At 40.9% G+C, this 15,416-nt stretch overlaps 1 protein-coding gene across 6 annotated transcripts in view; it reads left to right on the top strand.

Moving 5' to 3' along the window:
* The window catches only part of NOX4 (NADPH oxidase 4), a 121,415-nt gene that overhangs the window by 93,227 nt on the left and 12,772 nt on the right, over window positions 1-15,416 (top strand). For all 6 annotated transcript variants that reach the window (XM_027467239.3, XM_027467225.3, XM_027467234.3 and 3 more), the window contains 4 exons: window positions 5,167-5,286; window positions 8,662-8,770; window positions 9,303-9,371; window positions 11,465-11,565. In XM_027467239.3, the coding sequence (XP_027323040.3) occupies window positions 5,167-5,286; window positions 8,662-8,770; window positions 9,303-9,371; window positions 11,465-11,565 (399 nt within the window). The remainder of the gene's footprint in view (window positions 1-5,166; window positions 5,287-8,661; window positions 8,771-9,302; window positions 9,372-11,464; window positions 11,566-15,416) is intronic.

A 15,416-nucleotide genomic window follows, 5' to 3' on the forward strand; every position in this document is an offset into this window, starting at 1 on the left:
GAAAATGGTTGAAAATTTTGCATAGTAGTAAGTACAGTGTCTTTGAAAAGTAAAATTTGTTGTAACTATGTTTTTACTAAGAACTGTGAACTGAGACCTGTGTCCAAAGTGTGCAGGAACACTTCAGCAGTCCATTTTGCTTTATGCAAGCCTAGCATGTGAAAGATTTCCTCACATATAAGTTTCAGAATTGGATGGTTTGCAGTATTATTTATCTGCATTATTATTAGTGCCCTGAAGAACCATACATCAGGAAGCCCTCCTGATAGTGCCCAGCCACACAGCAGAGACTGCCCTGACCAAATCAATGCCAACTTGAAGAACAGGAGACAACAGATGGATACCACCAGACAACAAAATTCAGGGAAAGAGTGAAATGGTACTGGGCCAGAATATAACTGAGCTATGGCAAGCAAGTCAGCAGACTGACTGCTGTAAACTTCTGGTTTATTGTTTTTTTTAGATATTAGATAAACCAGGAGTGGAGCCTTAAGAAGGAGTTTGAAGGGAGATAATGAAATAGCTCTGCAGATGTTTACAGAAATTTCCTCCCAGGCATGAAGGGCAGTGTGGGAGGAACATGAAAGCGCTTGTTGGAATATTTATCGCATGGGGGTGGGAGCTGATGTTGTGGGTTGTCAGAGGGAGGTGGTGGCATCCCTCTGGTGCATAAGAAGGGAGAGGAGTTAGAGTCACAGGAGAGCACAAGGAGAGTTGAAGCCAGCAGAGATTCAGTTCCTTAGAGGTCTGAGGCTCTATCCACCATGGTGGTTCCAAGCTGAGGTTTTGGTAGAGAGAGTTAAAGAGAACAAATGTGGGAAGATGGTTGTTCACTTGGTTTTGTTTTGATTTTGGGGAACTTTATCCAAAAAAACACCAGCTCTTCACAGGGAATTCAGCTGCAGCTGAAGATATCTAAATGCAGGTGTTTGTGTGCGAACTGGGTATCTGATGTCCAGTTACCTCCGTGGAGATTTGTGCCTGGCTTCAGGTGCCTCAGGCAAGGTGTCTGATGCCACTTTAGGTCTGCCTGGTCTTCAGCAGCCATTCAGAAGGACACCTATCTCCAAGGACCTGTTGAATTGAGTCAGTACAGTCAGTAGACATAGAGCAAGCAGTTCATCACACCCTGAATAGATTAATCTGCATCTCTTTTGACTGTACTGGGGACTTAGTATATCTTTATACAGAGATATCTACACTTGGGTCTTAGCAACAAACTGACTACTGCTCCATGGATATTGAATGTACTGCACACGTTAGCAAGAGTTTTGACTTCAGTCAGATGATGACTTACTTTCTGTGCTTTGTGCAGCACTTAGTATCCAGTCATTCTGTTCAGCTTGCAAATGCCGATGCTTCTTTAATTAAAATTTCCTACAAGCTCTTGAATTAACACCCCATCCATCTGTTATTCCACTAATATCCGTGATAATGTCTTGCGGTAGCTCCCAAAGCTGCAGCTGAGTAGTGAAATACGAGGCAAGCACTAAGCTTTTCGAAGTCCAGCAGAGGTGTGGGCAGGTGTCTCAAACATCACTCTGCAGTTCCTGATGGAAGATGACAAGTAGGGTCTCAAAAGCAGTGCAGCTGCCCCTGTCCCCAGGACAGCGTCCATTGGTTTAGGGATAGCCACGTGTTACTGCAGATGCATTGCCCAGTGCTGGAAAAAGCTGTCTTGGTGCTTGTTGGAATACTTATGTACTGCTGTACTGGGCTTTAAACAGGAAATACGTTCACCAGCTATCTGTAAGACTCTGTTTAATACTGTGCTCTGCTGGTTTTTGTGATGCATTCTGTTTTAAAGGGCTTTTTTCTGTTTGTGAGCTGAGAAATTGTGCCAGAATAACTGGAAGCAGTCTAAAGACAAGAAATGAATACATGTGAAAAGAACAACTCGTTATTTGAATAAGTTTGCCTGAAGGGCGTATTTCTAAACTTTTACTAAAATTCTATTCCCTTCCTTCATGTTAATTAAATTAAAGCTTGGGGGGAGACCATAATATAGTAGTGTGATATATCTGGGACATAACTCAAGAAACAAAAAGACATCCTACTCCCCTTGGCTCATCTGTCTTTTTATTGAATGCTGTGAGATTTCATTTGCAATAATGAGCCACTTCTGTACAGAACTTTTCCTTTCTACCAGACGAAAGGAAGAGCATGTTGACAGGAAGTGAGAGTTGCATAATCCCTGCACAAGTCAATGGCTGAATCAGTGCTCTGTTCTTCACCGCGCTGCTTTATATGGCATCTGATTTTTTCCTTCCTCTGACTTGAATGAAAGAAGGATCAGTTCCTAACAGACCACCTCCATCAGGGCATCAGAGACACATTTCTTTTCGTTATAAATTATTCCCATATCATGCTGGGGTTAAATAGCGTGTTTATGACATCCATTCAACAAAATCATCCAGGGAGATTATGTTATCCTTGGAATCAGCCTTTCCAAGTCTTGTAGAGTGGGCTAACGCAGTAGCAATATTTCTCCAGCTTTTTCCCTGTTTTTCTTTCTTGCAGTTGGAAGTGGTGACTTCTGGCTGTTCTGTGCTGGGCCACATGCAGGCACAGCAGGAGGCCCTTGGCTCCTCTGACTGCATTTGCTGTCCAAACAACTGCTCCTCACCCCCTCAGAGGAAGAACCAGTGGGCAGATAAAAATATTTTGCAGGCCAGATTTGGCTAATGGGCCATGAACTGAAGCAGCCTAATCAAAATACATGTTTAATTGAAGCCTGTTTCTTGAATTTTTGGCATGGAATAGGACACGTGCTTGTCTGGTTTGGAGGTTTTGCATGTTTCAACTTATGATCACATCAGTGGTATTCAGTGGCACTCAGACTTTCCAGGAATTGCTTAGTCCCATGTGAGAGTAAGCATACATACTTGAGGTAGTCCTCAAGCAGGCTCAAGTGCAAGTCTGCTAAGTGGCACCTTTACAAAGTATGACTATAGTCAGATCAGCTGTGAACATTTCTGGGAATATCTGCTTTGCTGCTTTGCTTTTGTGTTTTTTGTTTGTTTGTTTGTTTGTTTGCTTGTTTTCCCCCAAAATGTTGGCTTTGTCTGTATATCTAAATGAAAATTAGTGCTTCATATGTAGAGTGCAAGAGATTTCCCTCAGGCCTGTGCTTATATCCTTAGTACCATAGGGAGTGATTCTCCAAATTTCACTTCCAGGCAGGACCCACACAGATATCCCCAAATCAGATCTCTGTTGAGACACACATCTGAGACCCGTAACATTTGTGGCCTTCTCTCAAAACATCCCTGGACCACACACCTTTCTATGCTGCGTTTCTCTACATTGTCCCTGCTGCTTATTTAAATAAGATAACACGGTAGTGACTTCAGAATATAAAGACATAAATAAGTATTAGCATATTTAGTTTTCATATTGATTAGTTATGAATTTCAGATGCATTTTAACTATATGCTATTGCCAGGAGTTCTCATGCCTTCTGATGATAGGTGTGGCTGGCCCCCTGTCTTCTATTTCTCTCTCCAGGTAGGACAGCAAGACCCAAGAAAGGAGTTTATAAGACAGAGCATAGATGGGGATCAGCCATTTATCTCTAGATCCATCAGAAATTAGGTAGTTAGCCATCTTTAGACAAGAAACTTTAGAAGAAGGAGCCTAACATAAAAGGCATTGAGATGTCGGTAATAGCAAAGGTCTGGAAGAAATTTCCCAGAGAGGACTATATTGGCTGAAGATAACCCAGAGAAGATGTTGACTTGACTGGTAAGATGCCAAGGGTCAGACCACAAAACTAAAAGAAAGGGAATCAGGCTGTAAGATGTTAAATTATAACTAACAGCCAGCCCTCAATAGGAAAGAATCAGATAAGGGGTGGAAGACATTGTCTGGGAAAGGAGACGCCTCTTCAGTGTTTAAGTCTCTGGCTGATGCTATAAAGGAGAAGCCTATGTCCATTTATTAGGTGTACACTGTGCCTAGCTTGGTTGCATAATTGCACAAGTATGTATAAAAATGTATATGTTGGAGCTTTTTTCTGGAGTCATGCCAAAGGTTGATCTCAGTCAGCCTTGCTGTGAGCAAATACTTTGCCACTGAGCTGCTGAACACAGCGCTGGTCCCACTGGTTACCTAAAACATGATGATCCAGTAATTCACTCATACACAGAATGCACCTTACTGGAATGTATTGTTCAAGTTTTCTTCATAATTATTTGTAAAGATTAATCTATTACTGCAGCCAGGAGATGCACTTGCTTTTATGTAGGTAGAATGGGGGTTATGTGAATCTTAGTAGAAAAATTACTGTCTGTAAACTTTGGTGTGACTGTGGGTGGCCTTGGTTAGACTTTCAGCAGAGTAGTGAATATTTGGAGGTCAAACCTGTGAAGATGTCTAAAGTCCTGTTTTCTAGTTACAGTCAGCTGACCTTTCAGCAGTCTCTGAAATACTCAGAATGTGTTGGAAATGGAACTCAGTCTCTTAAGCGATCTTTATAAACAAGTAAACAGAACTATTTTAAGAATGAGAGGCATGAGGCAAAGGGGTACATGTCTGATTTTTTTCCCCTCTTCAGATATATATTTGGGATAGATCACATTCCCAAGAGTCTGGACCTGAAGTGAAGGAGTAGACAGGTGGTAATTCATTTCTCTTACATGCTGCAGGATGGATAAATATCACTTCTTTATTTTCTGGGGGTCCTTGAAAAGTATTATGAGAAGCCAGGAAAAATAGATGTTTGTACCCTTTGTCCATCTCAACAGTTTCTGATGTTCAAGGAACCTTCTAAGCAGGGCTAGCCAAATTCTGTCTTCCTGCATATGACCCACCGAGCTGTTACTGTTTCCAGTGGAGCACTTTCTTTGCCCTCTAATACCAGACACAAAGGACAGTAATAATTAAGTCATTTACACTGCTTTGATTTAAAAAGGCTTGTCTAATCATGGAATGTGCCAGGAGATTTTATCTGACACAATTTTTTCATGCCACCTGTACATTCGTTTCTCTCCGCAGTCATCCACATCAAGCTTTCAAGCACAAAGGTTTTCATATTTTGCATCCCAGGAGTAATAAAAAATTGAAACAAATTCTTTATAGAATTTTAATTCCAGTGCTCTTTGTCTTCACTCTCTCCTTTGATTTTTGCAGCTTTCTCTAAAAGTGTTCTTTTTGGTTTTCTTTAAGACTGTATGTGGATGGACCTTTTGGAAGTCCCTTTGAGGAATCCCTGAACTATGAGGTCAGCCTCTGCGTGGCTGGTGGTATTGGAGTTACGCCATTCGCATCGGTACTCAACACACTGCTGTAAGTGAGCTCAAGCTTTTAAAATCCATTTCTTCCCTCCACCCTGCAATTTACCATAGTAGTGCATGTCAGAAGGGGTTTGAGAGTATTTCAAAACTTCTACTAGCATAACACAAGTGAATTTCCTTAAAGAGAGGTAAAGAACCGGGATGTCCCCTGGAGAGCATAAATAATCTCATACAAGCTGTGTAACCCAAAGAATTCTGGCAGAGTTGTGCCACTAATGCACATGAGCTGGGACACTTGGACTAACGTTTATATCCTACCACCAGCCTCACTTGTGACTATTGATTGCTATAGTCACAGACCCTTCAGCTAGATTTGTTCCCCGGTCTCTGCTTAGAGGAGGCTATGTACCATGGTAGTGTGTTTTTGAGATTCAGGAGGTCATGACAATCCTGCTGGAAATGCAGGGCAACTCTCCAGTTCTGTCTGAATTTTGTAAAAGTGTAAACTTAGGGTTTTAAAGGAATGGGCTTGACTCGGATTCAGGTCATGTTTGGATGTTTGACTCTATTTGAAGTTTTAAAATTTTAAGTATGATTTTTTCTTTACTTTTTTCCCCTTTATTTTAAATTAAAACCTTTGAAATTTTGTTCAGACTGAAGGTTTCATCTCCTGTTTCTCTGTCACACTGGCAACATGCTTCCACCAAATCCTACACTGTATGATGTAGACTTGCTTTTATGATTGCTGCTGATTTTTATTGCTGGAGCATTGGCTAAGAGCTCCAGTCACAATTTAAGCACCCCTGTTTCATAGGCACAGTATAAACAGCCAACCAAAGCAGCAATCTTTCTCTGAAGTGTAGAAAGGCTAGCTGCCTTTGGGAAGGTTTTACAATGCACAGCTGAAGCATTTGTTCTAAGATGTAAATGCCAATAGCCAGCTCTAACTCCAAAATTAAAACTTGGATTTTAAATGCTATCCACGTTCTTCTGTCCTTGATCTGGGCTGGACTTGGCAATGCTGAGCACTTCAGAAAATTATCAGCCTCACCTGTCTTATAAGTGCAGCCCTCAAAGACCATCTTGGGCTCCCTCATTTTCTTTTCCTATTAGTGTATTGATCATCTTCTCAAAGTTAGAAAGAATGTGAAACTTGGGTACAATTTTGCTGAAAGCCTGTAGTCCAGATGGGTAAACGGACCATTTTTCTTGGGATGGTTTATCCTTGACAGCATTTAGCTAAAATGTCACAGATCATAATGTTGGGCCAACAGCAGTTAATGAGATGGCTACCCCAACCAGAGTGTTATTAGAAGCAATAAGAACTTGCACAGACATTGCTATAGAAGCTTAACATCCAAAAACTTGAGCAATCCACACTTTTGGTTAAAGCCATAAATTACTTCCAAGCAGCCAATCCCATAATCTGGCTTTGTAGCCAATCTTCCTCATGTGCACTGTAGCATTATGCTGGGGAATAATTTTGTGACTCTAGAAAAAAAAAGTAACAATCTCAGCCTGCTTTCATTCTCAGTATTTAAACATCTACAACAAATCACAAGCGTACTGGATGAGCTGCCTGTTGTGTTTGCCCTGGCTGAGAAGCAGAAATTGGCAGGTGTGAAAATGCAAACTTCCTTATGATGCCAGCACTGCAGAGCAGCAGGGCCAGTCCTGTTGTGTCAAGGACAGGCAGTTCTGGAGGAGATCAGAACCCTGTCGAGATGGAGAGGCATTTTGTTTCCAGCTCAATTATGTTCCTGTTGTATGAGCACAATTTAATTCCTGCCCCTGCCCTTGACTGCACTTAACTGTTGAACCCTGCACCTATTTTTAAGAAGTCATGATTTACATTAACAAAAGCTAGTGGCTTGAAAGCTAGTGTCTTGCAATGGGAGGATCCTTAAATAACAACTTTTATTATGGGCACTGGTAATATTTAGAAGCATGAAAGAAGTATTATTTGCACGTGGATGTGGTTATAATGGGAGACTGCACCTGGGAGATTTTCTCTGAACTACTGAGCTACAGCAATTCCGTACAAAATTCCTTGCATTTTTCTCTTCTTCGTTTGTCTGTTTTTATGATGAAAGGCACTCATTTTCCTTGCTACTGCTTGTAGTTATCTTGTCACATCTGACCAGATTGTGACCCTTCCTAAGGGTTTGTCTTAGAGGTAGACAGAAGAAGATGGAAGAAATCCTAGTCTACAGGTCAACAGCTTACAAATACAAAAGCTGAAGTCAGAACTTGAAAGATACTCCTTCCCAGTCTTAGTGCATGTTTTTCTCTCTGTAAGGGAGTGATCACATAAAGGTGAGTTCTCAGCTGTGGCATGCTGCTGAAAATGTCTCCGTCCTTGCTCCTCATGCTTATGGTGGAGGTTAATAGCATGGAGAGTTGAGACAGTGGTTGGAGCCATTCTTTATGTGTATTTGTTAGTGCAATACCATGTCTGAGTATGCTGGCAGCCTTAGAGTTTAAATAATGCACAGTGGGAGTGGTGAGGTGTGTTATGAAGCTTTTCTGCTGGAGTTGGCTCCTGGGACTGGTATTTGAAGTTGCCATTCATTGGTCTTCTCTATCTGAACATTATTTTAGGAGGAGGAGGAAACAATTTTTTCACTGGCCATTTCAGTGAACTACACAAACAGCATTGGCTAACTAAGAAAAGACTTCCCGGATATTTTTGTTTGATTTGAACTCATTAATCATCAGGATTTTTTTTTTTTCACTTCTATTTTCTATTTGAGTTCATTCCAATACTTCCTTTGTGCTATATTTGCATTTTGTTTGCATAAGAAATCTGACATAAGAGTCATGTTTTTCTAAACGAAATGTCAGAATCTGTCCATGACTGCATTTTACCCACCAGCATTTTCAGAGGACTGTATTATATCTCACAGTTGCCTAACACAATGGAGCTCTGATTTGATTTGGTCTTTGTGACTCTGCTGCAGTATTAATTATAATCAACTAGAGCCTTTCACATATACTGGCAGAATTTAGTCCTGACATTATTGCATTTGTCAATATTTTCCTCTTATGGGTCGCTTTATAAACCTAATAAAGAATTGACATAATACACTTAAACTTAGAATGTCTACTTTGCTTTGAAATAAAAGTCTGATGATGATACATGAATCTATATTTGCAGCCCAGATCATCTATATAGTTGACAACTTCCTAATGCAGAAACGGGAACTGCGAGGGGTGTTGGCTCTGCATTAGAGATTTAATATTCCCAGAATCATCCTTATAGACCACATTGGTCATTTCAGTGTCTGATATATCATAGGATGAAGAACAACTTAGCAGTTGGCTTCTAATAGAAATTCACGTTTCCACTAATGAATATGAAGCAAGTTAGTTAACGTTGCCTTTTTAAAATGATAATTTTTAATTCCCCAAACATTTCATTTTCAAGTGATGGCTGGAAACGCTACAAGCTGAGAAGACTCTACTTCATTTGGGTGTGCAGGGATGTTGAATCTTTCCGCTGGTTTGCAGATTTGCTCTGTATGCTGCATGACAAGGTAACGGGTGTTGCTTGGAGGGATGCCAATAATGTAATAAATGCAGGGTATGTCCACACAACACATGTGGCATTCTATAAAGAATACCAGCAAACTTCAGCTCTGCCTAGGCTACCTGGCCTCCATTTGTGCTTGGAGCTGCGTAAACCAGTTTATGTCACACTGGTATTTCATTGCACAGTGTTGCTGGACAGCTTTCTGTTAAATTTATGAGATGGAAGAGGAACATACAGGTTGAGGAGTCTGAGTGGCCTTTTGCCTTTTGGCTTGTAAACGGATTAAGAAGGGAGGGGGATTACAATTTCATGTGGATTTTAAAAGGAATGTGGCCTTCTAAAATAATATTTTGCACACAGCATGATGTGCAACATTCCGTAGTGCACAAAGGGGTGCCATGTAAACACATCTTCATTAAAAAACTTACTTCAGTGATGCTGAAACCTGAGTCCATCAGCATAGTAGGCACAAGTGACTTTATACTTCCTTTAAAGAAGGGATATTATTTCACTAGCTGTTTTTATCATCCTCCCAGCTTTGGCAAGAGAATCGACCAGACTATATAAATATCCAGCTGTACCTCAGTCAAACAGATGGAATACAGGTATGTGGCTAAATGCTGTTTGTAAACCAAACTAGACCTTGGGGTAGCAGACAATGCAAACTGTCAGTCATATGCAAAAGAGAGTTATTGCAGATGTTAAAAACAGGAAATGAGGCCATAAGATCAAGTGATTGATTCATTGCTAGGGCAAGAGAGCAAGTCCATCCCCACCGCATAAAAGAATCTGGTCTAGTATCCTTAACTTGATTATATGTGGGCAGAAATCCATATCTTCTTTTTCTAGGAAAGAGGTCCTTCCAGGCCAGGCCACAGACCAGACAGTTGGCAGGGTTTGATGGGAAATCTGCATCATTGCTGGGCTAAGAATCAAAACAGGATAGTTGTAGCAGCATGCAAGCTCAAATCTTCCTTTAAAACAAATATTTTGAGAGAAGATGGCTATTTTTAAAAGCTCTGGATTTTTTTTTGTTTGCCTGAAATATCAAAAAAAGTTACAAAGTGCTTGATGTATGAGACTGTAAGTTAACTGCCAGTTGTTGTATATTGTCAGCCTCAAAAATGTTCTCTTTCCTCAGCTCCTGGAATCTCCTCCCACAGATATAGATGCTTATGATATTCATTTTACATTATTTAGCATGTAAACCTAGGCCTGATTCTTTACCCAGCTGCCTCTGGAAGCTTTACCATTCACTGCAGTGGGCCCAAGACCAAGCCTAACAACTACTACAAAATGTGAAATGCAGTGAGAAACCATGCCCAAAGGATTTTGATCTGCGTGGTATCAGGTAGAGACAGCATAACATTCCCAGCTCTGGTAGGAATGCTATCCAGTATTCTAGATGATGTGATAGCTACAGCAGTTATGAACAGTGCTCCACAGCTTTAATGCCTGGATGACATATGTCATTTTGAATGGTGTGCTTGAAAATATCTAATTGTGAACCTGTTGTGGTTAAAATTTTAACCTGGTTAGGTTAAAAATGAAACTTGAAGCAGGATTGCATTGCAATGACACAGCAAGATTGTAATGACAGCCAATTCAAAGCAAGTTTTCTGATCCTGTGTATCAAGCAGCTACTGAATTTATTATTTAAGTCAACTTTGTTTTAAGTCTTTCTTTAAAGTCACTTTTCTTTTGTGGCTGTTGAACAAAGCTGGCATGAACTACAATGCTGATGATGATTTCTCAAAGGGGGTGTTAAACTCAACTCTCCATTGCCTTACAGCTTATGTGTTCACTGATGTCAGTCCAAGTGCTGACTGCTACCAAAATTAGGGCAGTTTCTCTTTGTGCTCCCTTTGCTTGGGAGCAGTATGCTTTTGTGACAACAGGGAGTCAATCCCTTCCTTCAGCAAATGCCTCTTGAATATAAAAGGCCAGGGGAGAGGATGAGTTGGCTAAGGCTCTGTGTTTGCATTGGTATGAGCCATGTTTCAGATCATTCCACAGCAGAGGGAATGTGGGATGCTAAAGATGTAATTCCTCTCTGCCTTCCTGTTGTGTTAGGACACAAGAACCAAGGAAAGGTAATGGCCCTGCAGTGGAAGGGCATTTGACCTTATAAAATTGCTGGTGAGTTAGCATTGCTGCAGTGGGTTGGGTTCCATCTGGGGACCAGTTTTGGCTGCTTTCTGCTGTTGAGGCAGCACAAAGCAGCTGGCAAACTACTCTCAGGGAGAAATGTAAGATTTCCCTTGTTACTTTTTCAGGCCTAGTCATCTTAATAGTACCTTGTACGTAATTGAAAAAAAATTCTTCAGACAGAAATATGATTTTTGCATCAGCAGTGTTTCTTCCAGCTAAGCATTAAAGGCCAATGAGGGAATGAATAATAGGAGCGTAGTTATTGTTTTATGGCTTAAATAAATTGGTTTAAAAGTAATGGGGAGATTAATGAGCAGCTGCAAGAGGAACAATGTATAATAAACACCAAGGAGAGCCATTGAAAAAGGCAGTGAGCAGAGGTATTGATGTATGAAATGGCTTCAGTTTTAATCACAACTGTCTGATACTTGGGCTTGGGTTTTATACCTCAGCGATACGGTAAGTCAAGCAATGTCAGAAATGGGAGCCCTGGGTGATGTGAGACAATCTGCAAATCAGGCAGCTTGCAGTTTTTTGTTTCTTGCAGAAAATAATTGGTGAGAAATATCAAGCCCTAAACTCAAGGCTTTTGATTGGACGACCCCGGTGGAAGCTCCTCTTCGATGAAATAGCAAAGTGTAACAGGCGGTGAGTACCGGTCTGCTAGAGGGATAGTTGTAGCCACTGTTTGAGGGATGGGGATATTAGGTCTTCACAGCTCTGTGTTGTATGAAAATGTTCTTAGAGTTCTATCTTGGACTCCAATGTTCAAGCTACTGATGTTGAAATTAGCTGGTATTTTGCTCTGAGAGATAGCCTGCACAAACTCAAACATTAAAAAAAAACAACAAAAAACTCAGCATAGTTCATCTTTTCATGCAGCTTAGGATGTTCAGTGGCCCAGAAAGTGAAAGTAATAGATTTTCATCTCACTGCACTGGGATTGCATGTGTTTTTATCCATTGCAGTATCTTGCTTGCAACATAGTCTGTTTCTATATATAAAGCTGCAGGTTTTTAAAGTCACTGACTTGTCATATAATTTTAATGATTTATTGTACTGGATTACAACAAATAAATTGCATAAGGAAGAATCTGGCTGTCCTATATTGTTTTTATTCAGAGGATATATTGTCTTCAGAGATTCCTGGCACTTTTTATTCTTTGTTAAGCCCTGGCAATGCCTTTTTACTGTGCTAGGCGAACATACTATGGTCTAAAACAAGACAGTTGTAAAACAGAAGGCATGCAATTAGACTATGGAATGTCTTTTTCCAGATCCAGCTTTGTTGGTTGGTTATATTACACCCTACTGGCAGTGTCCTGACTTAAAAGCTGATGTGGTAGACAGGATTGTGTGAGTCTTCCCTAATCTGCTTCTGGCAAAGTCAGTAGGGTCAGAGCCTCAAGCCACCCGCAGTAGCTTTTGAAGGTAATCTGTCTGCACCAGACTGAGAGGTGCTCTCACGATCCTGTTCACCTACAGACCTTTCCCTCAAAATGTTTTTTGTCTTCTATTTCACTTGTGAACTGTTGCCCATGGCTTATTCTCCAGTCTTCTGGAGCTGAATATGACTAGGGGATTTGGAGCCCTGTATCTTAAGAAATACTGAGCACCACTGTGTATCACTGTTGGCAGTGTAAGCTGCTGCAGCCATGTATCTTGTGTTCAGGTCTTAGAGGATGTTGTGGAAAGGATACCCCAAAGGCTGCTGCAGAGTAAACGAATACTACTTCAAGAAGGGCAGTAGTAAAGAGCCATGGGAAAGATGGGGAAATAGGGAGGGCAGAGAAGCAAGTTGACTCTGGCTCAGGCTCCTGCACAGAGGTCTGCTAACCTCTTTTTGCTCCATTCTAATGTGTTTTTTTTTTTGCTTAACTGTGTGAATCCAGTTTCAAAAGATGAAAATCATAAGGCTTCTGCCACTTCCTTGCAAGACTGCAAGTGCACATAATACAGATGAAGCTATTAGTGGCAGTCATGCTTGCTTTTTCCTTTGCGCTTTCCATTGCATTATGCCTAATTAGACCTGCAAGTGCCATTTCCTCTGCATTTTCACGCCAGGTCTTTAAATTATACCACCATTTCCAAGCAAGGTGTCTCTTATTACCTAAATAATTCTCTGCCTCTTTTTCACCATCCTGCAGCTTGCTAAGATGTAGGCTTTCTTAACATTTGTCACCCCTTATCACAATATATAGATATAGGTCTGTTTCTATAGGTGTAGTTACGTGTAACATGATAAACAGTAGTGCAACCTGTAAATCAACTATATCACAGAAACATGGATATCATAGATGAATATTCTGTTCCCTGGACAAGACAGAAACTTCAGTTTTTCTCTGTAGTCTAATTCCTGGTCTCCTGCTAACTTTATCTCAGTTCTTATTTCTGAGTAACTTTCTACCTAAATAACCCTGCTGCAATATGGAGACCAAAAAAAGAGCTGGGCAACCAAGTTTTTTTCCAACATCTGGTGCCAGCGTTCAGATGTTCACATGTATTTCAAATCATCCCCTTGGGCTTGTTTTTGGCCAGCCAAGAAGCCTATATATTTTCCATTTTTTATCTTGTGACTTCAGTCAAAGCTGTGCATAAGTAAACACACATCTGGCAAACCTCTCATCAGTTCAGCCATCTGATTGGTTTGTGGTTTGTGAATTGTTGCTCTTGTTGCTGCTTGGGTCCCAAATAGCCAAAGTGCATTTGTAAGTGTCAGCTTTGCCAGAGCTTCAGAGTATGACATGGGACAACCCGGCCTCAGGCTCCTAACTCTTCCCTCCAAACTGAGTGGAGCAGACGCATGCCATCTACTGTTGATATTTTATATGACACCTGCAGTCTCAGGGATGTGCACTATGATGGTTTATGTAATAAATTATTGGTCTTGTTTTTCGTGCTGTCTTTTTGGGGACAGAGCAGCAGCCTTGTTTCTGCTCAGTTGTGTCCTGAGTGAAAAGCTTACACCATGCTGTTGCAGAAATGCTTTCTCAGTTTTGCTTTGTTCAAATAGCTGCATTTTTCCACATGGGAGACTGACCTAGAAAAAGACACGAATATCTGTAGGAGAGGAAGGCGTGGAGTACCATGACACATATCCCATGCTTTGTAAAGGAGATACTCTCTCTCTAGGAATGGATGTGGGATTTAAAATTGGAATATTTCAAGTCTTGAGTCTGTCCTCTCTAGGTCGCAAAATATTTCAGCTCTCCCTCAGCTCCCACTGTTCAAAAAACAGATGTAAGAATACTGCGGACCTACTCATCCAATAGGAACATTAAGAAGTCTTGAAAGGGTAGTTATTTATGTAGCGCTTTGAGTGAATAAAATCCTATATTAATAATTATTCCAAAGAGGGGCCTATAACACAGCTTCCCCAATTGTAAACATGCTAGTGGTATTTAAAAGATTTTCAGACATTTTGTCCCAGCAACACCGTGCTGTTTTCCTCTGGGCAACCAGTTAAATCATCGACCCAAACAAGTGATAGTCAATTAAATCCCATCAGCTTGGGGCAGTAGCGTACTGCTCCATGCAGGAGCTGCTTTCAGCTCCCTGCCTGCTTGTGTCACAGCCTGTGCTGCAGCAAACCAGGCAGGAAGAAAGTATCTGCAAGCAGGGAAGTGGTGGGCGTAGGTGGGGGAGGACATGTGGGGTGAATTGTGGGAGGTAAGTAGTACGCAGCATAATATTCAGCTGCTGATGCTGGGTATCTGTAGGAAGAACACTTGAGAACCTCTGGCTCACTGTATGGGGCAATGCCAGGAGCTCTTCCAAGTCAGCCACAAACCTCTTATGACACCTTAGGCAAAGCACTTTACCTTTTGGTGATTTTGTTTACTGCCCAAAAATTCTCTGAACCTTGGAAGGTTGTTGCTAGGATGGGGGGTACATTAGCAGTATGTGCAGCTTGGATATGCCTGTGCTTAGGAGGTGTGTACATACATACATACATATATATATATATATAATGAGAAGGAGAGAGATAGATGATCTCTGTTTTTTATTTAGCAGTTGTCTATACTATTTAGACTGATGAAAGCAATAACATTAATTCCATCAATTAAATGTGCAGTAGAAAACATTCTTGCTGCCAGCTTACATACCCTTTTTTTCCTCTGCACAGAGCAGAGGATGTTCAGATTCTGCAAGTGCTGAGAAATCGTGTTTGAGAGCAACAAGCAATAGTGTGCTCATTATTTCTGCCAATCCAGCCACCAACGCAACACCCTTTGCCATTAAGAGGAGTTCTGCCAGGGCATGAAAGTTTAATAGATATACATAAAAATGAGAAAAGTGTGAGTTATGAATATCTGACGTGGATTGATATAAGAGATGATGTAATATATGTCAATTAAAATGTCAGCATTGTGAGGTGCCTGCACAAGGACACGGTTGCACTTACCTCTGTAACTTTGTGATGCCTTTTGATGTTTTGATGAGTCCTCAGGTGTGCCATGCCAGTGTTTGTGTCCAGTTGTATACCATGGGCTGCCATG

The sequence above is a fragment of the Anas platyrhynchos genome, chromosome 1 (assembly GCF_047663525.1).
Source record: "Anas platyrhynchos isolate ZD024472 breed Pekin duck chromosome 1, IASCAAS_PekinDuck_T2T, whole genome shotgun sequence".
Taxonomy (NCBI): domain Eukaryota; kingdom Metazoa; phylum Chordata; class Aves; order Anseriformes; family Anatidae; genus Anas; species Anas platyrhynchos.